General features: G+C 36.0%; 1 protein-coding gene across 1 annotated transcript in view; it reads right to left on the bottom strand.

Annotated features, from left to right (window-relative positions):
* Window positions 1–22,177, bottom strand: part of CNTN1 (contactin 1) — a 168,253-nt gene that overhangs the window by 33,249 nt on the left and 112,827 nt on the right. The window contains exons 19-21 of the mRNA XM_047066344.1: window positions 18,481–18,667; window positions 15,905–16,017; window positions 14,948–15,104 (exon numbers count right to left, since the gene is read on the bottom strand). Coding sequence (XP_046922300.1) covers window positions 14,948–15,104; window positions 15,905–16,017; window positions 18,481–18,667 — 457 coding nt within the window. The remainder of the gene's footprint in view (window positions 1–14,947; window positions 15,105–15,904; window positions 16,018–18,480; window positions 18,668–22,177) is intronic.

The raw sequence follows: 22,177 nt of genomic DNA, 5'->3' as shown, positions 1-22,177 counted from the left end.
TTCTAGCCTTCAGAGCTGTGAGAAAGTGAATTATTGTTTAAACCACTCAGTCTGTGGAACTTTGTTATGGTAGCTCTAGCAAGGTAATAGACACCTCTAAAATGTCAGATTCAATAAACTTTCTTATTTGTCAACTTTGTCAATCCTCTTTTAACTTCTACAACTTTGAAATAAATTACGTAAATTAGTACTTTTAAAAATATAATTTAACAAAAACAACAACAACAACAGAGCACTTGCATACTTAACAGCCAGGCAAAGAAATAACATTGTCACCATCCTATAAGCCTCTTCCTGATTGCCCTCTGCCCCTTCACAAGGCAACATGGTACTGAGTTTTGTGTTAAGCATTTTCTCTTTTGGGGGGAAGTTTTACATGTCACTTACATACCTCTTTAAACATTGCTTCATTAGATCCTAAGGGGGACCCTGTGAGACAAAGTACCAGAGAAATCACTACAAGCATAAAACATACAGACATCACAATGACTCTAAACCCGTATCTTTCTATAATAACACTGAATGTAAATGGATTAAATGCGCCAACCAAAAGACATAGGGTATCAGAATGGATAAAAAAACAAGACCCATCTATTTGCTGTCTACAAGAGACTCATTTTAGACCTGAGGACACCTTTAGATTGAGAGTGAGGGGATGGAGAACTATTTATCATGCTACTGGAAGCCAGAAGAAAGCTGGAGTAGCCATACTTATATCAGACAAACTAGACTTTAAATTAAAGGCTGTAACAAGAGATGAAGAAGGACATTATATAATAGTTACAGGGTCTATCCATCAGGAAGAGCTAACAATTATAAATGTCTATGCGCCGAATACCGGAGCCCCCAAATATATAAAACAATTACTCATAAACATAAGCAACCTTATTGATAAGAATGTGGTAATTGCTGGGGACTTTAACACCCCACTTACAGAAATGGATAGATCATCTAGACACACGGTCAATAAAGAAACAAGGGCCCTGAATGAGACACTGGATCAGATGGACTTGACAGATCTATTTAGAACTCTGCATCCCAAAGCAACAGAATATACTTTCTTCTCGAGTGCACATGGAACATTCTCCAAGATAGATCATATACTGGGTCACAAATCAGCCCTTCATAAGTTTACAAGAATTGAAATTATACCATGCATACTTTCAGACCACAATGCTATGAAGCTTGAAGTCAACCACAGGAAAAAGTCTGGAAAACCTCCAAAAGCATGGAGGTTAAAGAACACCCTACTCACGAATGAGTGGGTCAACCAGGCAATTAGAGAAGAAATCAAAAAATATATGGAAACAAACGAAAATGAAAATACAACAATCCAAACGCTTTGGGACGCAGCGAAGGCAGTCCTGAGAGGAAAATACATCGCAATCCAGGCCTATCTCAAGAAACAAGAAAAATCCCAAATACAAAATCTAACAGCACACCTAAAGGAAATAGAAGCAGAACAGCAAAGGCAGCCTAAACCCAGCAGAAGAAGAGAAATAATAAAGATCAGAGCAGAAATAAACAATATAGAATCTAAAAAAACTGTAGAGCAGATCAACGAAACCAAGAGTTGGTTTTTTGAAAAAATAAACAAAATTGACAAACCTCTAGCCAGGCTTCTCAAAAAGAAAAGGGAGATGACCCAAATAGATAAAATCATGAATGAAAATGGAATTATTACAACCAATCCCTCAGAGATACAAACAATTATCAGGGAATACTATGAAAAATTATATGCCAACAAATTGGACAACCTGGAAGAAATGGACAAATTCCTGAACACCCACACTCTTCCAAAACTCAATCAGGAGGAAATAGAAAGCTTGAACAGACCCATAACCAGCGAAGAAATTGAATCGGTTATCAAAAATCTCCCAACAAATAAGAGTCCAGGACCAGATGGCTTCCCAGGGGAGTTCTACCAGACGTTTAAAGCAGAGATAATACCTATCCTTCTCAAGCTATTCCAAGAAATAGAAAGGGAAGGAAAACTTCCAGACTCATTCTAGGAAGCCAGTATTACTTTGATTCCTAAACCAGACAGAGACCCAGTAAAAAAAGAGAACTACAGGCCAATATCCCTGATGAATATGGATGCCAAAATTCTCAATAAGATACTAGCAAATCGAATTCAACAGCATATAAAAAGAATTATTCACCATGATCAAGTGGGATTCATTCCTGGGATGCAGGGCTGGTTCAACATTCGCAAATCAATCAACGTGATACATCACATTAACAAAAAAAAAGAGAAGAACCATATGATCCTGTCAATCGATGCAGAAAAGGCCTTTGATAAAATCCAGCACCCTTTCTTAATAAAAACCCTTGAGAAAGTCGGGATAGAAGGAACATACTTAAAGATCATAAAAGCCATTTATGAAAAGCCCACAGCTAACATCATCCTCAACGGGGAAAAACTGAGAGCTTTTTCCCTGAGATCAGGAACACGACAGGGATGCCCACTCTCACCGTTGTTATTTAACATAGTGCTGGAAGTTCTAGCATCAGCAATCAGACAACAAAAGGAAATCAAAGGCATCAAAATTGGCAAAGATGAAGTCAAGCTTTCGCTTTTTGCAGATGACATGATATTATACATGGAAAATCCGATAGACTCCACCAAAAGTCTGCTAGAACTGATACATGAATTCAGCAAAGTTGCAGGATACAAAATCAATGTACAGAAATCAGTTGCATTCTTATACACTAACAATGAAGCAACAGAAAGACAAATAAAGAAACTGATCCCATTCACAATTGCACCAAAAAGCATAAAATACCTAGGAATAAATCTAACCAAAGATGTAAAGGATCTGTATGCTGAAAATTATAGAAAGCTTATGAAGGTAATTGAAGAAGATTTAAAGAAATGGAAAGACATTCCCTGCTCATGGATTGGAAAAATAAATATTGTCAAAATGTCAATACTACCCAAAGCTATCTACACATTCAATGCAATCCCAATCAAAATTGCACCAGCATTCTTCTCGAAACTAGAACAAGCAATCCTAAAATTCATATGGAACCACAAAAGGCCCCGAATAGCCAAAGGAATTTTGAAGAAGAAGACCAAAGCAGGAGGCATCACAATCCCAGACTTCAGCCTCTACTACAAAGCTGTCATCATCAAGACAGCATGGTATTGGCACAAAAACAGACACACAGACCAATGGAATAGAATAGAAACCCCAGAACTAGACCCACAAACATATGGCCAACTCATCTTTGACAAAGCAGGAAAGAACATCCAATGGAAAAAAGACAGCCTCTTTAACAAATGGTGCTGGGAGAACTGGACAGCAACATGCAGAAGGTTGAAACTAGACCACTTTCTCACACCATTTACAAAAATAAACTCAAAATGGATAAAGGACCTAAATGTGAGACAGGAAACCATCAGAACCTTAGAGGAGAAAGCAGGAAAAGACCTCTCTGACCTCAGCCGTAGCAATCTCTTACTCGACACATCCCCAAAGGCAAGGGAATTAAAAGCAAAAGTGAATTACTGGGACCTTATGAAGATAAAAAGCTTCTGCACAGCAAAGGAAACAACCAACAAAACTAAAAGACAACCAACGGAATGGGAAAAGATATTTGCAAATGACATATCGGACAAAGGGCTAGTATCTAAAATCTATAAAGAGCTCACCAAACTCCACACCCGAAAAACAAATAACCCAGTGAAGAAATGGGCAGAAAACATGAATAGACACTTCTCTAAAGAAGACATCCAGATGGCCAACAGGCACATGAAAAGATGTTCAGCGTCGCTCCTTATCAGGGAAATACAAATCAAAACCACACTCAGGTATCACCTCACGCCAGTCAGAGTGGCCAAAATGAACAAATCAGGAGACTATAGATGCTGGAGAGGATGTGGAGAAACGGGAACCCTCTTGCACTGTTGGTGGGAATGCAAATTGGTGCAGCCGCTCTGGAAAACAGTGTGGAGGTTCCTCAGAAAATTAAAAATAGACCTACCCTATGACCCAGCAATAGCACTGCTAGGAATCTACCCAAGGGATACAGGAGTACTGATGCATAGGGGCACTTGTACCCCAATGTTCATAGCAGCACTCTCAACAATAGCCAAACTATGGAAAGAGCCTAAATGTCCATCAACTGATGAATGGATAAAGAAATTGTGGTTTATATACACAATGGAATACTACGTGGCAATGAGAAAAAATGAAATATGGCCTTTTGTAGCAACGTGGATGGAACTGGAGAGCGTGATGCTAAGTGAAATAAGCCATACAGAGAAAGACAGATACCATATGGTTTCACTCTTATGTGGATCCTGAGAAACTTAACAGGAACCCATGGGGGAGGGGAAGGGAGAAAAAAAAAAGACGTTAGAGTGGGAGAGAGCCAAAGCATAAGAGACTGTTAAAAACTGAGAACAAACTGAGGGTTGATGGGGGGTGGGAGGGAGGGGCGGGTGGGTGATGGGTATTGAGGAGGGCACCTTTTGGGATGAGCACTGGGTGTTGTATGGAAACCAATTTGTCAATAAACTTCATAAAAAAAAAAAAATAAAAATAAAAATATACACGGTAAAAAAAAAAAAAAAAAAAAAAAAAAATAAACATTGCTTCATTATTTTCTGCTTTTGGATTTCATAGAAGTGGACTTAAATCATATCTATTATTCTATGGCTTGTTTGTATGCACTAAATATTTGAAGGCTTTTAAGATGAGAATTCATTATTTTGCACATAAATGACCATATTGATCTAGCATCAATGACTTTGAAATGCAAACTTGAAAAAATATTTGCTACAAATAGGGTATGAAAATGCTAATTACATTGTTTTCCAAAATGAGCATAAAATTTTAAGGAAAATTATTAATGTTAAACAGAGAAAAAAACATAAACAGAACTTCTTAGAAATAAAAATATAAGTAGCTATTAAACATATTAATGTATTCACCTCAATAGTAATTAAAAATAATAAAAATTATGAGATCATATTTTTGCCCTTAATTTTTGAATACTGAAATGCTAGTAAAAATTGTTTAATGATAAAATATAGGCATTACTGTTTAGATAGCAATTTGGCAATTATCAAATATTTGCCAAGTGTTTGAAAGGTTCTGCCTTCTAATCCAGTATTCTACTTGTAAGAATCTTTTCTAAAAAGTAAGAAATTTTGAAAAAAAGATTTATATACAATGTTGTCCATTATGATGTTATTATAACACTGTAAAAGAAAATACAGAGGGGCGCCTGGGTGGCTCAGTTGGTTGAGCGTCCAACTTTGGCTCACGTCATGATCTCGTGGTCTGTAAGTTCGAGCCCCACGTCAGGCTCTGTACTGACAGCTCAGAGCCTAGAGCCAGCTTCAGATTCTGTGTCTCTCTCTCTCTCTGCCCCTCCCCCACTCATGCTCTGTCTCTCTCTGTCTCAGAAACAAACATCAAAAAAAAAATTAAAAAGAAAATATACAGAATAACTAAATATAGTTGCCACATTGTTATCTGTGATTGTTGGTGATCAAGTGATATTAATCATTATTTTCTATATCTTAGGTAAGTCTCCCTTTTAGATATATTTATAATGCAGCCTCGATAGCTACGGGTTTTCTCGCCCTATATTTTTAATAGTGTTTCTAACACGGATTTCTATATCATGAAATCAATTTAGAAGTTAAGAGCAATTTTACTTCTTTTCTCTAATTTCATTTAACATATCCTAAAAAGCCAGGTTTGGCTGGGTTTTTCTTGTCAGTTTTGATGGTTATCATGCAAAGCTACTTAGTTTTGGAGAAAGCGTACTACATTTTTTCTTGGATTTGCAGCAGCATTTCTGGTGGTCACTATGTCCTTCTGCCTATCCCTGGGATAAAAAGGTGAGAACTACATTCCTAGATGCTCTTGCCAATGAGAGGCACAGAGAAGGGGTGGGATGTGGAAGGGCCCAGAAAAGCAGAAGCCCCTGCTGCTTTTGCAGCAGTGGGCAGGGCTCTAGGCCTCGATGGTGCCCAAGGTTCTGGTGGTGCCAGTGCCCTCACAGCTTCTCCTGTGGTTCCCTCACTTGGGAGCTGCAGGCAGATGGACCACCAACAGGGGCTCTTTTCCACTGCAATTTCTTATTTTTCTTAAAGCCAGCAGACATTCTAACAACTCTTATAAAAGGTTTTATTTTCTCTTTTAAGAATCTAATTCAATACTTGATTAAAATATCCAGAGATGTTTCATCTTTCCTCAAAGATGAAACCTCTTTCACTGAAAGAAGACAGAAAAGAAAGAACTTCATAGAAAGCTATGGGTTGATCCTATGAGGTAGATTTTATCAGAAACTAGTTCAACTACTATAGCATTGATCAGAAATCCATAATCTATTGATTAAGGTTATTGATAAGTCTAAGGGCTGCTTGTAAAATGGATGAACTGGCTCCCCATCACAGATAGTGTTTGAACTGAGGTTGAGAGAGAAAAAGCCATGAATGTTCTGCAGAGAATTCCAATGCTCAGAAAAGAGTCAAACAAGATGATGTAGACATTTCCCTCCAGCAACTTTATGAATCTTTTTTGCTTTTCTTATCTTTTTTATCACTAAATTTCACATATTTTGATAATTCGTACAGAAAACCTTCTAAAGTGTACATTTTCTCCCTCTGAAACATATATAATGTCTCCGTACACATTCTTTAATCATTTGTCCTAGAAAAGGTCTTGTAGTTTGCTTTGCATCTCAGAGGAGTAACAGACTTGTTATCTTATAAAATGATTCTTTCTGGAAGGGAATCTACCTACGCTGATGGGCTGTCAGACTTGCTCTCTTCTTTACCAACTCCCCTTTGCTCCACATCAATATACTGTCTACACTACAACAAAAATGGTCTTTGATCAGGTTGCATCACTCATCTCTGAAAACACACTGATATTCCCCCCAGAATAAAGTGCGGACTTCTGATGGAAGGCTTCAAGGATGGGGCGATGGGAGTTGGAATGAGCAAAAAAAATGGTCTGAAATGAGTCTGAGATGCAGTCAAGGCCAGGCCTTTCACGGTGTTTTCCCCTATGCTGTCTCCAGCACAACCCCCACTGCTACTCACCAGTCACCCTGGCCTCCTTTCAGCTTCTTCAACATGGCGGGCTCTTTCCTGCACTCCCTGCACCTATGACTCTCATTCCTACTTTTGTGGTATGGCTAGTTCCTTTCCTTTAAATTTCATACCAGACATCACCTAGTTAGGGCTTGACCTGATCATCCTATTCAAACCAGTTCTACTTCCTTTATTCTCTAAATTGGCCACTGATTTTTTTCTTATAAATCCTTAAACCTACATGAAAATGGATTTTATTTTTGGTGTTAGTCCTTTATTCTCCTGATAACCTCTAGAATGTAAGCTTCAGGAAGGCTTGTTAATTACTGTAACCAATAACAAAGTAGAATGGCTGACACATTGTAGGTGTTTGGTAGATGTATATTAAATGAATCAACTTTCTGGAGAACAAAAGTATTATGAAAATCTGTAATGTTTTAATACTAAGTTTTATTTATCAAAGGAAAAAATTATTTACACATTCTAATACTAAAGTACAGCCTCATAGACTAAGACCATCCTTCATAAACTAAAATTATTTTGGTTGTAAGTAAATCTTGGAGGATTATTTTTAATTTTTCTTTCTATTCTTATAATGCATTCCACTGGGGAGTTTCCCAATTAAATTATTTCTAAGTCTAAATAAATGAAGAAAATAATATATTTGGACTGTTGTGTTAACTTACTAGTAGCTAAAAGAAACCTTGGAGAAGATCCAGGAAAACCCAAGTTAGTTTAGATGCAGAAGTGCTATCTTGAAGTCAAATGCAGAGACACACAAAATATTATTTTGTTCAGATAGTTTCCCTCCATTTCATGATTGTTATGAAAGTAGGAGTGTTATGTACAGCTGGGATGTCAGAAAAGGTTTTAAGTGGATAGTCATAATTCAAAGTTAGTGAAAGGAATCTATACTTTAGAGGCAATTAAAAATTTCTTAATGCTTTATTTATTTTTGAGACAGAAAGAGAGACAGAGCATGAGTGGGGGAGGGGCAGAGAGAGAGGGAGACAGAATCTGAAGCAGGGTCCAGGCTCTGAGCTGTAACCACAGAGACCAATGAGGGGCTCAAACCCACGAACCATGAGATCATGACCTGAACCAAAGTTGGATGCTCAACCTACTGAGTCACCCAGGCACTCCAAGGTAATTTAAAATGTAAGCTGTTTGTCAGCCTAGAAATACAAAGGCTGGATTGGTCCACTTGAACTCTCAAATTGATCCCACACAGAACTTAGCAAAGGAAGACAAATTATTTGGCTACTTCAAAATAGTTGGAGAGATAGCCTTTCCTAAATAATAATATTTGATTATGCCATAATCACAAATACAAGCTTTTAAAGTTATGATGATGAACTTATAAGAATGGCATTGAACTCTCATATGATATACCTTTCCAATTTCTCATCTTAGTATATAATTTATTCATGGCAATCTATTTGTCCCAAATAATACAGGACATTTACAACGTTACAGATTTGGGGGGGGGTCGCTAAATTATATAGTAGCCTATCATTAAAGAAGGCAAGATACAGTAATTCTAAGCCCATCATGTATACTACCCTCTCCTCCTGTTATATGGACTACTGTACAAGATTAGATGCTCAAAATAATTTTGGCTTTTGAAATGCTTACACTGAAAAAGTGATGAAATCAATATAACATTTTAATTTCATAATGTATGAATTAAATCTAAACATCCCAACTACCTTCTTGTTCCTATTACAATGTACTAATAACTTAGGTAGTAGAGAAGGGGGCATGTGAGTAACAGAGTTAACATCTAAAGATTATATCTAGAGAACAGTTTCCTAGTCCTTCCTCTGCTGCTAGTGGAAAGATAAGGACAAAGTGAGAAAACAAAATGCGTTTTTCATCAGTGTTTAAGTCAGTGGCTTTGGTTATATAGTTTAACTTAGTAACTTAGGAGTTGCCAAAAGTAGTAGGTTAAATTTTGAGTTTGCATCATCTATGGCAACATCAGAATAAACTAAAGATTTATTAGGAGATACAAAATCAACAAGATGAATATACAGCAACTTTATTTTTTTTTAATTTTTTTTCAACGTTTTTATTTATTTTTGGGACAGAGAGAGACAGAGCATGAACGGGGGAGGGGCAGAGAGAGAGGGAGACACAGAATCTGAAACAGGCTCCAGGCTCCGAGCCATCAGCCCAGAGCCTGACGCGGGGCTCGAACTCACGGACCGCGAGATCGTGACCTGGCTGAAGTCGGACGCTTAACCGACTGCGCCACCCAGGCGCCCCTACAGCAACTTTAAATCAAATGGAAAAGATGTCTTGTTCTTTTAGAACCTACCCTAGACCTGACTGACCACTGCCCTCTTTCCAGGACAGACCGTTATCATCTTCTAATCATTCTATAATGATAACCTTGTAATTCTACTCCTTAAATCTTTCTCCCCTACTATATACATTTTCCACAATCACCAAAGTGATTTTTTCAACTGATATAAACAACTGATCCTGTTATTCCTACCTCCTTGAAGCTTTCAAATGATTATGGATTGCCCTTAGGAAGAAGTCTGGCCTCTAAAATGCCCTTAAAAGTCTTCTTTGATTTGACTAAGGTATCTTTTACTAAAACTAAAAAGAAAAATAAAACCTCAAAATATGCACATTCACACATAAATAAGTAAATACGTACTTCTCTGTGGATATTTATTTATGGCCACAGATCCTTGATAATCTATATTCTAAAATTTATAGTGAATATGTAACAAGCCAAACTAGCTTATTAAAATTTACATTCAAAGTATTTTGTAACTATTAGCACATTCTTAATTTAACTACTAATGATGTACAAAAACAAAAGATTCTTAAGAGACAATATAGAATTTCTTAGAGATAGTACATTTGTGATGAAACATTTGTGGTGTTACATTTGCCTAGATGTGAACTGTAAACATCTAATGGGGAATAATGTATTAAGACAGCAGTACCAGTGTTCAGGTCAGAGAGAAGCAGAGATGCAAGTTACCATGTCAAATAAATTTTCTAGACTATCTCTCATATGAAGTCTTAAGCTTTGTAAGAACCAAACTGTGAATTAGCACATGGCATAATACAAACCATGTGCCTAAGGGAGAGAAGTGTATCAACATTCTGGAAATATAAATCATAATTTAAGTTATCCAAGTTATTCTTATAACTAAATTTTACTCTATGCAGAAATAGTAACTTCATTTAGCAATTATTTGTTAAAACACTGTTTTGTGCCAGATGTGTCCCCGAAGTACTGGGGATTCAAAGGTTGAAGAAGTCAGATAAGAGCTTGTTCCCATGGAGATTTACATTCAAGTAAGGATGGAGATAGATGATAAACAGCATAAATTAATACATGAGGTAACTTTGAGTAGTTATAAATATTATTAATAAAATAAAAGAGTGATGTGATAAGATATAGTGGTAGAGTAGGGGGCTATCTTAAATTGGTGGTCATACAAGTCTCCTCTGAGGAGGTGACATCCGAGCAAAAACAAAAATGACAAAAATGAACCTGCCATGCCAAGATTCAGAGAATTCAGGCAGCAGTAGGAACAAGTACAGATGTTTCAAAGTAAGGATAACATTGATGTATGTTCACGAAGAGAAAGAAGGTCATGGAACAAAGATGAAATCACTTAATCGAGATAAGAGAGTTTGGCCAGATTATTATAGAGCACTACAGGCCATGGTAAGGAATTTTGATTTTATCCTGTGGGAAGTCTTTTTAAAAGGAGAGTTGCATGATTTGATTTAAGTATAAAAAGACCCCTCTGGCAGCTGCATAGAGAATGGACTGTACAAGGCCAAAACTGGAAGCCAAGAAAATTGTTAGAATCACAGTAGGGCCATCAAGGGGTGACAGTGATGTGGAAGAGGAGGGATATGAGATATATATATATATATATATATATATATATATATATATATACACACACATATATATAAGATATGAGATATATATACATATACATATATAATATATGTATATAATATATATGTATATAATATGTATATTATATATGTATATATATAATGTATATATATATACATATGGTATATATATATATATATACATATGGTATATACACATATATATATACATATGGTAGCACATTTTAAATATATGAACTGTGGGGGCACCGGGTGGTTCAGTTGGTTGAGTATCTGACTGTGACTCAGGTCATGATCTCATGGTTCATGAGTTCAAGCCCCACATCGGGCTCTGTGCTGATAGATCCACCGTCCCCTCTTGCTCTGCCCTGACCTCGCTCACGCTCTCTCTCTCTCTCTCTCTCAAAAATAAACATTAGAAAAAAAAAAATATATATATATATATGAACTGTGCCTGGACATAATGTAGGCATTTCATGTATATTTCTTGAATGAATAAATAAATGAATGAATACATGAATAGCACAATGCTTATATAAACATTAAAACATAGCAATGTACTCTATTCCTGGCATCATATTTTAGTCATGAAAACAGAAACAAAGGAAAGTATGAGGAGTCTTTTACATTCACAAGAAAGCCTAAAATTTTCATTTGCATTCACATGCTTCTTTCATTACAGATAAGGTAAACAATTTGCAAATGAATCTAACTTAAAGAAGAAAATTTTAGAATGGGACAACCCAGCAAACATCTGACATTTCCTAATGTTAATTGTGGAGTTTCTTCATAGAGTCATGGCTAGAATAAGAAATAAATAGAAATTCTGCCTTAATAAGAACATTGCCTGTTAGTTCGCAGAAAAAGGAAATTATTCACTTGAGGTTTCTAAAAATAGCTTGCTCTGTGCCTTCCGTACGCGGGCTGTTCACACTAGTGTCAGAGTGTGCCCGTGGTGGGCAGCATGGGGTCTCTGCCACCTCCCAAGAACCGATTGTTAATTGTTTAGAAAATTGATGAGCAAGTGGTTAAAAATACTGTTATTAAAATTGAAATTATTTAAATTTCTTAAGTAAATGAGGAAGTTTAAAACAAGGTAGTAAATTCTCAAAACTCATCACTTCCTAATTCCTTACTGCATTTTTAATAATAGTCTTTGAATGTTTGTTTATTTTTGAGAGAGACAGAACACAAATGGAGGGGAGGGGGCAGAGAGAGAGGGAGACACGATCTGAAGCAGGGTACAGGCTCTGGGTGTCAGTACAGAGCCCGACATGGGGATCAAACTCACTGACTCTGAGATCATGACCTGAGCTGAAGTCAGACGCTGAACGGACTGAGTCACCCAGGCGCCCCTGTTCTGGCATTACAAAAAATTTTTTTCAGTTTATTTTGAGACAGAGAGAGAGAGAGAGGGATAGAGAGAATCGTAAGCAGGCTTTGTGCACAGAGCCCAATGTGGGGCTCAAACCCACAAACCGTGAAATCATGACCTGAGCCAAAACTCAAGTTGGATGCTTAACCGACTGAGCTACCCATGTGCCCCTATTTTACTGCATTTTAATATCATCAATGCTCTTGAGGTTATTCCTCTGCATCTGTGTGGTGGCTACCATCACATATGCATAATGGTGTGCTGCTCAGCATTTCATCGTAGCTCCACATTTAGTGATGTCATGTGGGAAGTTTGAAATCAGACATGATGGAAATATTTACACCACAGAAATTAGCAAACTATAAAGCCAGGGCTTCCCCTCACCCTAAGACAGTCTGTTGTTTATCATCTACCTGCACATCACTAGTTATCACTATGCTGAGGCTACTGTCACTGCTACGGCATCTCCAGCTACAAACTTCTGTAGTTTCAACCCCAGAAGCTTTTGGGTTTTGCTTCACATCAGCGATGAAAAATGAAGGGTAAGGAAATAAAGAGAGCAGCAGTGGGGTATGGCAGGCTTCTTAACAAGGAAGGTTGGTTTTCAAATCGATTTACTGGGTTCTTTTGCACTTTACTACCCTCAAAATAAAGTGCTCATTTCCCTCTGATTTCCTTTGTGGAACAGCCCTGCTGAGTGTGAAACCACTCAAAGTGTGTGCTAGCAAAGTTCAGAAATTAGAAAATGTTTTAAAAATAAAAACATGCCATCTTCTCCTATCATTAGTAATGACTAAAAGGAAAACTAATGTTGGGGCAATGCAATGGGAAATGCACTCATATACAATGACAACAGGAAAATAAATAAATATATTTTAATTTGGCAATATAAAAGTAAAATACTTTATCAAATTATTTCAATTTAACCCGCAGAAAGATTAATTTATAAAAATGTATTCAAAATAGAATTATTTATTATAGTGGAAACCAAAATGGGTAGATACATCTTATACATTTGAGAGAATATGTATAATTTTAAGTGAAATTTACAACATTTTGAATGACATGCGGACTGTTTGTGTAACATGATTCATAAAAGTAGGATATGCCATTATACATTCAACAGAAGCAAAAATGCAAAATTATATATAAATATAAATATAAATAAATATAAATAATAAATATATAATTTATAAGATATTATATAGTGTAAATATATTGTATATAATATATAATAATTATATAATTTATATAAAATATAAATATATAAATATATATACACACACACACACATACTGAACACTAATTGTAGCTAATTTAGAGTGTTTGGAATATGACTATTTTTTATTTTCAGATTTTGGCAATTTATAAATTTCCTAAAGAAACACAATAATAATGTCTAAACAAAAAAAATCAACATAAATTAAATGCATGAGAAAACCTATTTAAACAATTTGCAAATAAATCCAAACTTAAATGAGAAAATTCTAGAATGGCACTATTCACCAAATACATTAATCTATTTAGCTATAAATTATCATTTTTTTTCTAAACAGTGATCCCTGCCTTTAATTTAGCATCTTGCAGTGTTTCAGAGACTCATAAAACTCTCAAATAAACATCATTTAATTCATTATAATTAATCTATAGCATGCAGGATGAGAAAAAAGTATCAAAATTTAAATAATAGTGTTCTACAAGTCCACACAAGAGATGAAGTCACTGCCTCAAGTATTTATTTTGGATTACCCAGTGCTGTGAGAAATACAGTTTGCAGAATAAGGACACATACGCTGAGACACAGAGAGAGACAGTAAAGGAAGGAGCTTCCATCTAGTTAGTATCTTTCTATTTTATTACTATATTAATATACATAGGACAAAGAAAAAGGAGTTAGAAAAGTATGAATAGTAGTCCAGTGAATTTCTTTTTTTTTTTTAATTTTTTTTAATGTTTATTTATTTTTGAGACAGAGACAGACAGAACATGAACCAGGGAGGGTCAGAGAGAGGGGAGACACAGAATCTGAAACAGGCTCCAGGCTCTGAGCTGCCAGCACAGAGCCCAATGCGGGGCTCGAACTCATGAGCTGTGAGATCATGACCTGAGCCAAAGTCACAGGCTCAACCGACTGAGCTACCCAGGCACCCCATGAATTTATTTTTGATAAATTTCGGATATTAGTATTAAATGGTCTATTATTACATAAAATTTTAATGCATTGTGGTATTTCTTTCCATTGAACTATAGTTGACATACAATGTTACAGGTGTACTACATAGTGATGCAACAAGTCTAGATGTAATGCTAGGCTCACCATAAGTGTGGCTACCATCTGTTACCACACAATGCTATTACCATACCTGCATTATGGTACTTGAATTATGCTTTGTCACCCAGATAGTAATCAAAAAGTATGCAGTATGTTGCAAAGTTACTTTTGTGACTTATAAGGGAAGAAATGCCAAGTTTTAGGACATCCTTGACACTTCAGATTTCCTTAGGAAAACACTGATACTGGTGTGCATACCAATCCTACCTTTACTCTTGAGAATCCATATGGCCTACAAATATACAAGTAATTAATGGAAATGTGTCTTAAATGACTGGCTTACCTGAAATTTTGACTTGAGACACTACTCCATCTCCTCCATCACTGTGTGCACGAACCTCTACAACATACTCTCCATCCCTGGGGATTGGAACTTCTATGGAGTGTTTATGAGTTGAATACAGCTTGCCATCATGCTGGCCATCGGGTCTATAGAGAACCTGAAAAAGTCCCAAAATGTGTATATTTAATAAAGTGGTAATAATGAGCCAATGCCAAAACACTAAAACCAAAATAAAAATGCTTAGACTTTTATTAACAAAAAAAAAATCCCAGGAAGCTGTTTAATACTAGCTAGAAAAAGTTATGTTATTTTTAATTCACAGAAATTGATTTCACCTATTATTTTAGGGTGATCCAAGAGAAAATGCCTTAAGCATCTGACTTTTTTTTTTCTGACCTAACATAGAGGCAGAAATATGTGTGTGTGTGTGTGTGTGTGTGTGTGTGTGTGTTTTATGGAATAGGTATAAAAATGAGGGCTCTTTGAACATTTTGAAGTAGTCTTAAAACATTGCTCAGAATTAAATTTTTTAATATTATTCCCAAAGTCTGGTATCCAATAAAAAATGTGTGATAGAATATATGGAAATAATCTTTTTTTGGTTCATTTATGGTATGCAACTCAATATACCCAAGTTTACTGTGTGCCAGGCAACGCTATCTTAATCATTGCCAAACAAAAATGGATTCATGCACTGATTACTTTAACAACTCTATTCTTTAAAGCAGTTATTGTACCTATCTTGCTCACTTGACATAGAATTTTCATAGAATTCACTGAAGATCTTTTCTTATTTCAAAATTTATCACAGTACGATGTCATCTGATTCCTCTATACAGCTAGAATAAGAAAGCTGAAAGGGTTTTGGTGAAATAAACATCAGTCAAGTCCAAACATCAATCATTCTTTATAGGAATAAAGCCTGTGTGGGGAAAAACCCAGTAATATTTTACATACCTTATATCCTGTCACTGTAGATTCATTTGATAGTGCTACCACATGATCCCAGGTGATTATATAGCGTGAACCAGATCTTATGGAACTGATGATCCTTGGGGGCTGGCTCGGAGCTGTGGAAAGTAATAATATGCAAGTGACAGCCACCGTATCCAACTTGAGTTTTGCAAACTGCTTTGAGTCAGTGATGATAATGATGTGACAACAACAGCTAATTCTGATGAGTGCTTACTACATAACAGGCACTATACTAAGCACTTTATATCCATTGGTTCATTTAATGTACCCTTGACCCTGTGAGGTAGGTAATGTAACTATCTTTTATTCTCTTCTCCTTGTTCTTGGGTTTCTTTCTCCACCAGTCTTTTGTAACTGCTGCTTTTAAAGCCATCAATTATCTCCAGTTGGCCAAATAATGTCATGTTTTACTCTTTTCAGACTTAATATCTTTGTAGCATTCTAGAGAATTGACCTTCTAACCCCTTTCTGAATCTCATTCTTTTCTTAAATTCATGATCTCTTAACATCCAGGTGTCCTTCCACCTCTCCGGATGCTCCTTCTCATTAACCATCCTGTGCCAGCTCCTGTCCTCTGCCTAATTTCTAGATGTTGGCATGACCTAGGACTTGATCCTGAGAACCCTTCTCTGATCTATGAATCTTTCCTAAATTTTATATCTGGGTGTATGGCTTTAAGAAGTCAAAATTTTATTTCAGGTGTATGCTTTCTCTTGGCCTCTAGACATATGTGTCCAATTGCCTGTATTAGAATGTCTACAAGACTTCTCAAATGTAATCAAGATGGAACATTTGCCATGTTCTCCCAAATCTGCGTCTCTATGGGTCTTTCCCATCTTTGGCAAATGATACAACTGAATTCTCAGTTTCTGAATCAAAAGTACAGTACTCAGTCTTCCATTCCATCCATGCCAACATCCAAATCAGCACCAAGTTGTCAACTCTTTTCTTTCTGTAGAAAATTTTCCACTTCTCTTTATATCCATTATCACTTAGTTCTGGCCATCATCACTTCTCTCCTTGACATCTAAAACCGTCCCCTAATTGGTTCTTTTGTTTTTACCCCTACTCCACCACCACCCATTGTCCATCCAGAAGCCAGAATGATTTTTTTCAAGCATAAGTTAACTATCCCTCTCTGCCTTAAAATCTCCCAATGGCTCTCAACAGACTTAGAAAAAACTCTAATCCCTAGCAGGACCTACAACTACAAGACTCTTCATATTTCAACACCAGCATACTTCCTCCTTCTCACTTCCAGCCTACATCCTTGCCCAACTGGCCTTTCTACACTTATGGCATACCAAACTATTCCCACCCTTAGGCTTTACCCTAATTACTTTCTCTACCTGAAATCGTCCCCTCCCTGCCAGTTGTCATAGTTGGTCCTTCTTATGATTCATATATTCATATATATATGACTCAAATGGCATCTTATCAAAGAAGCTTTTCTTGACCACTCAATTGGAATTCATTTCCATCCATGTCACTTTCTATTTTATTATGTTTATTCATTTTATTGCCCTGTCATCTGATATTATCATTCATATTGACTTGTCAGTTCTTTGTTTAGTTTTGTTTTGTTTTGTTTTCATGTCCTTCCATTAGGTTGTAAATCTTCTAAGAAGAGGCTCTGGGTCTGGTTTGATCCCTTCTGTATTCTCAATGGCTAGAACAGAGATAGTAGACACATAGCACACTTCTGATGAATAAATGGAAAAAAAGAACAAAGGAATGGATGCTGCTCTTACAAATTAGAAAACTAAGGCTTAAAGGTGGGAGGTAATTTGTCTACTGGCACACATTTAGTAAGTGGAAAATACATATCTGAAGCCCATGGCTGATACCAAAGTCTGGTATCCTATCACCATGTTCAGTTACCTTTCCCCAAGTGAATTTCATAAATTTCCAAACACCAGTAGTATTCATGTCTTTAAATTCTTGCAAATCTCTCTAGAATCTTGAATATAAATTCTATTCTTCTATATATTCAATGTGGGTTCAAGAAGGAGATATCAAAGTGAACCCAGAGAGCTAAGAATGACTAGAAGACTTAAGCAGGATGGGCTGTCTTGTTGTATAAACAACGAGAACATATGGTAATAAGAGATGAAACATAATGCTACAACATTTACCTCACATTTGCACTATGCACTGATGAAGGTTTATATAAAAAAAGTATAGAAAAGAAACAATTTTAATTTTCTCATGCTATATGCTATTTATGCAGTCCTATAAAAACAATGTTAAAAATAGTAATGGAGAATACAAATTGATTATCTAGTGATACAAAATTTACAAATGGAGGTTCTGTAATATTATTTCTATAGTGGAACATTAAATGGGTGAAGTCATCCTCCACATGTTTTCATCACCTACAATAACTAACAGTGATTTTTTGTTTGTTTTTGTTTTAAACCTTGGATGGCTGTAAAAGATAAAATCTAAAATGGAATGCGCTAAGACTGCTAGGTAGTAAATTTCTCTCAAATGTAACTTGCATCATGACTGAATGGATTGGTAGTTTTTGATGAGTCTAAATGCAAATGTTGACTCACGTGCTTTCTTGGTGAAGGTCTCAATCATGTCACTGGGAGGCCCACACCCTGCGCTATTGCAGGCCCTGACTTCCACAAAGTACTGGGTGTCGGGCAGAAGGTTCTCCAGCCTGGCCGAGTACTCTTGGCTGGTGACTTGAACTCTGTGTGCAGCTGCTTCTTTGTCATGGGCAGCCCAATACCGAATCTGCAAACATTCAAATTGAGGAAGACGTTGTCATGACTCAGTGGTGAAAATCCTTTTCACTTGGCTCTGACACCTATGATGTTGGCTGAGTGTCATATACTCAAATGTTACTTAATGCTACTTATACTTCTATTGGTCTTAGAATACGGCAAGGCACATAATGTAGATCTATTAAAGATGTCAAAGAAATCAAGGGCTCACCTCATGGCCTGAAATAGTATCACTCTAACAACAACAACAACAAAAAAAAAAGATGAAGAAGAAGAAACCAAAAACCTCTTCATATGATTTACCTTCAAAATATAACACTGGTTTCTGTTTGGATGTATTTCCACAATAATTTTTATCATTTATTTACTGTTTTATTTCTGTTTGTATAATATCAAATGTGTCATGGGTCACTGATAAAACAGTTTGACAGGAAATACAACTTTGTTTTATAAAAAGTTATTATATGGCCTAGAACATGCGAGTGTAATAAGTTTCTGCTAGTTCATTTTAGAAATATGTATGAAAAAATATTCCCTTTGAAGCTATATTTTTGCCAGCTATCAAAGAAATGGGCTTAAGAGTTTAATTAGTTGAGGAAATTATTTATTATGAAAATCAATTTATTTTTAAAAATGTTATCCATGTTGTGATTAGAAATGATTACTTGCGGGGCACCTGGGTGGCTCAGTCCGTTAAGCGTCTAAATTCGGTTCAGGTCATGATCTCAGGGTTCATGAATTCACGCCCCCCCCCCCCCCCCCGCCCAAGCTCTGTGCTGACAGCTCAGAGCCTAGAGCCTGATTCAGATTCTGTGTCTCCCTCTCTCTCTGCCCCTCTCCCACTCACACTTTGTCTCTCTCTCTCTCAAAAAAAAACATTAGTTAAAAAAAATGATTACTTGTACCAACCAATGTACCAATGACACTCTTCCTTGTCTCTTAAAGTTTAAGTAAAAATTGGAAATTATAATTTCCATCCTTCTAATGAGACTATTTTGTTGGTTAGAAATTCCTGTATCTAAGGTGTAAATAAAAAGGAGCAAATTTCCTTATAAATGTGTTGATATTTTATATATTTTAGATTCCCTGGCCATAAAATAAATGAAAATTTAATTTCACAATTAAGCAAAGTGCCTAGACAATAGTATCTAATATTTATATAATCTTGAATAATTACATAAATCAAATGAAACCATTATAAAATGGAATTAGATGGTTCCAATTCACTTGGTAACAAAGTAAGGTTTATATGTAGAATGATCACATTTCAGAACAAAGCCTAGTTACTAAGTTGCTAATTTGTTTCCTTTGCAATGTTTTTATTTTGTTTTCTAATACTCATTTTTCTCATATCAGCAATACTTTTTCTAATGGTTTTGATCGGATCTCCTTGGCATTTCCTGTCATCTGACCAGAAGGATGGCCTCAGAACCAAGGAACTAGAATTGTACCCAGTGTCTCCAGAGGCAGATCTCAGTTGGCAGACAAAAGACCTGCTAAGAGGAGGAGCCTCCTCGAGATGTTTCCAGATTCTGAAAGGGTTCAGGCAGTGAGTACATTCATCTGGGAGGACAATGGCCTACATTTTAGTGGGCACTTGAATTAGATAATGCATAAGGCCTCCTTCTAATGCTTGACTAAAGAGAAATAAAATGAAAATTTATATTCTAATGAAATGCCAAGAACCTGAGTAGGATCATCTGTATACATTATCTTCATAATAAATCTAGAATGTTTTATAGCAATCAAAACTGAAATCTATGAGGTTGATGCATTTTTATATGTATGCTTGTTGACTGAGATGTGGACCACATTTTAAAATCTTCATTGAATTTTAACAACTTTTCTATCATCCAGTTTAAAGAAGAGAAACTTTTTAACCAGATAGATACCAAAAAGGTAATTTCTAAAAGACAGACACTATGAGGAATTAAAGTGACAAAATTTTTCTGCCTTCTCACTTAAATTTCCATGAGGCATTTTGGCAATACAAAAGAAAAGAGCTTTCCTTAATTTACTATTTGCACCTATATCTAAAATGACAAATGACTTTATTCATCTGTGGTGGTCAGTCTCCATTAACATTCACAATAGGGGCGACTGGGTGGTTCAGTCAATGAAGCGTCTGACTTCCACTCAGGTCATGATCTCATGGTTCGTGAATTCAACTCCTGCACAGGGCTCTGTGCAGACAGCTTAGAGTCTGGAGCGTGCTTCGGATTCTGTGTTTCCCTCTCTCTCTCTGCCCTCCCTGACTCGTGCTGTATCTCTCTTTCTCAAAAATAAACATTAAAAAAAAAAAACATAAGTCACAATAAATTAAAGCAGTGATTTAGCTATGCCTTTTTAACTAGGGAGCAGAAAGAATTATTGAGAGTGCCAAATAGTCCTTGATTTCCTTGTTTTAGAACAGGAGAGTTGTTTGAACTTTTCACAGTATAGTTAATCTTTACAAATGAAAGCATCTGAGACAAAATGATTTAATTTAATAATCTCTTTATATGTTTACATATAACTTACAATGTTTTCAAAGTATACTAAAATAAATAATAGATAGATATATGTAATGCATGGCATCATCTTTTTTTCTCTGAACTAGCCACTGGCCATGCACGTCATTTCCAAACAGATAATAAATTTGGGCTGTTGCATCTTGATCATCTCACTGAGTTTCTCAATGTGGTGAAGCACCGAGCAAATCGCTTATGAGCGATTTGGAACAAATGGCTTGGAGTGAAGGGTGCAACCTGTAGTCATGGAACAGAACAAATGTGTTGCTTTTGATTAATCACTAGGGAGACCAAAAGAGAGCCTGAATGAATTAGTGGAAAGGGATTATCACTACTGGAAAATACATAGGCACATACATACATATAGTGGGTCCTGAATTATGGATAGCAAACCATAAATTCATCTTCATATGCTGCATTAATACATAATGCATTTCTTTTTAATGCTGTGGCATTATACAATTTTCACTCTTTCTCTACATGTTTCTATAATTCCCATAGCATCTTTTGTCTCTCATAAACCTATCATAGTGCTTATTAGGCAATTATGACTAATTAGACTGCCTCATGACTTGTCTTTTTCCACTTAAACTAGATTATAAGCTCTTTGATGACAGGGTATTTACTATTTATTTTCAACACTATGGGCACAGGGCTACATTTGACGTATGATACTCTTTCATTCATTGAACAAATATTTATCAGGTACCCACTTTGTCCCACTTACTGTGCACGGTGCTGGGAGTGCAGTGAACACAGGCATACATGTTCTTTGCCATCATAGATCTTATTTAAAAAATGAAGGCATACATGTTCTTTGCCATCATAGATCTTATTTAAAAAATGAAGGAATCAAAATGTATAACTTCACATAAAATCCCTAATATCTTTGAGGGAGAGATCTAAGTATATCATTTTGCCCAAAGAATACTTACTCTTTACAAAAGTATTAGGAAGCTAAAAAGAAAAAAGCCTTAGCAGAAGAATATCACACTTTCCATAAATTGTGT

This window comes from Lynx rufus, unplaced genomic scaffold, assembly GCF_022079265.1.
Source record: "Lynx rufus isolate CCGP_SWC_20201006 ecotype Redwood Valley unplaced genomic scaffold, mLynRuf1.p SCAF_7, whole genome shotgun sequence".
Classification (NCBI taxonomy): domain Eukaryota; kingdom Metazoa; phylum Chordata; class Mammalia; order Carnivora; family Felidae; genus Lynx; species Lynx rufus.
This window is presented reverse-complemented; position numbering and strand designations above follow the sequence as displayed.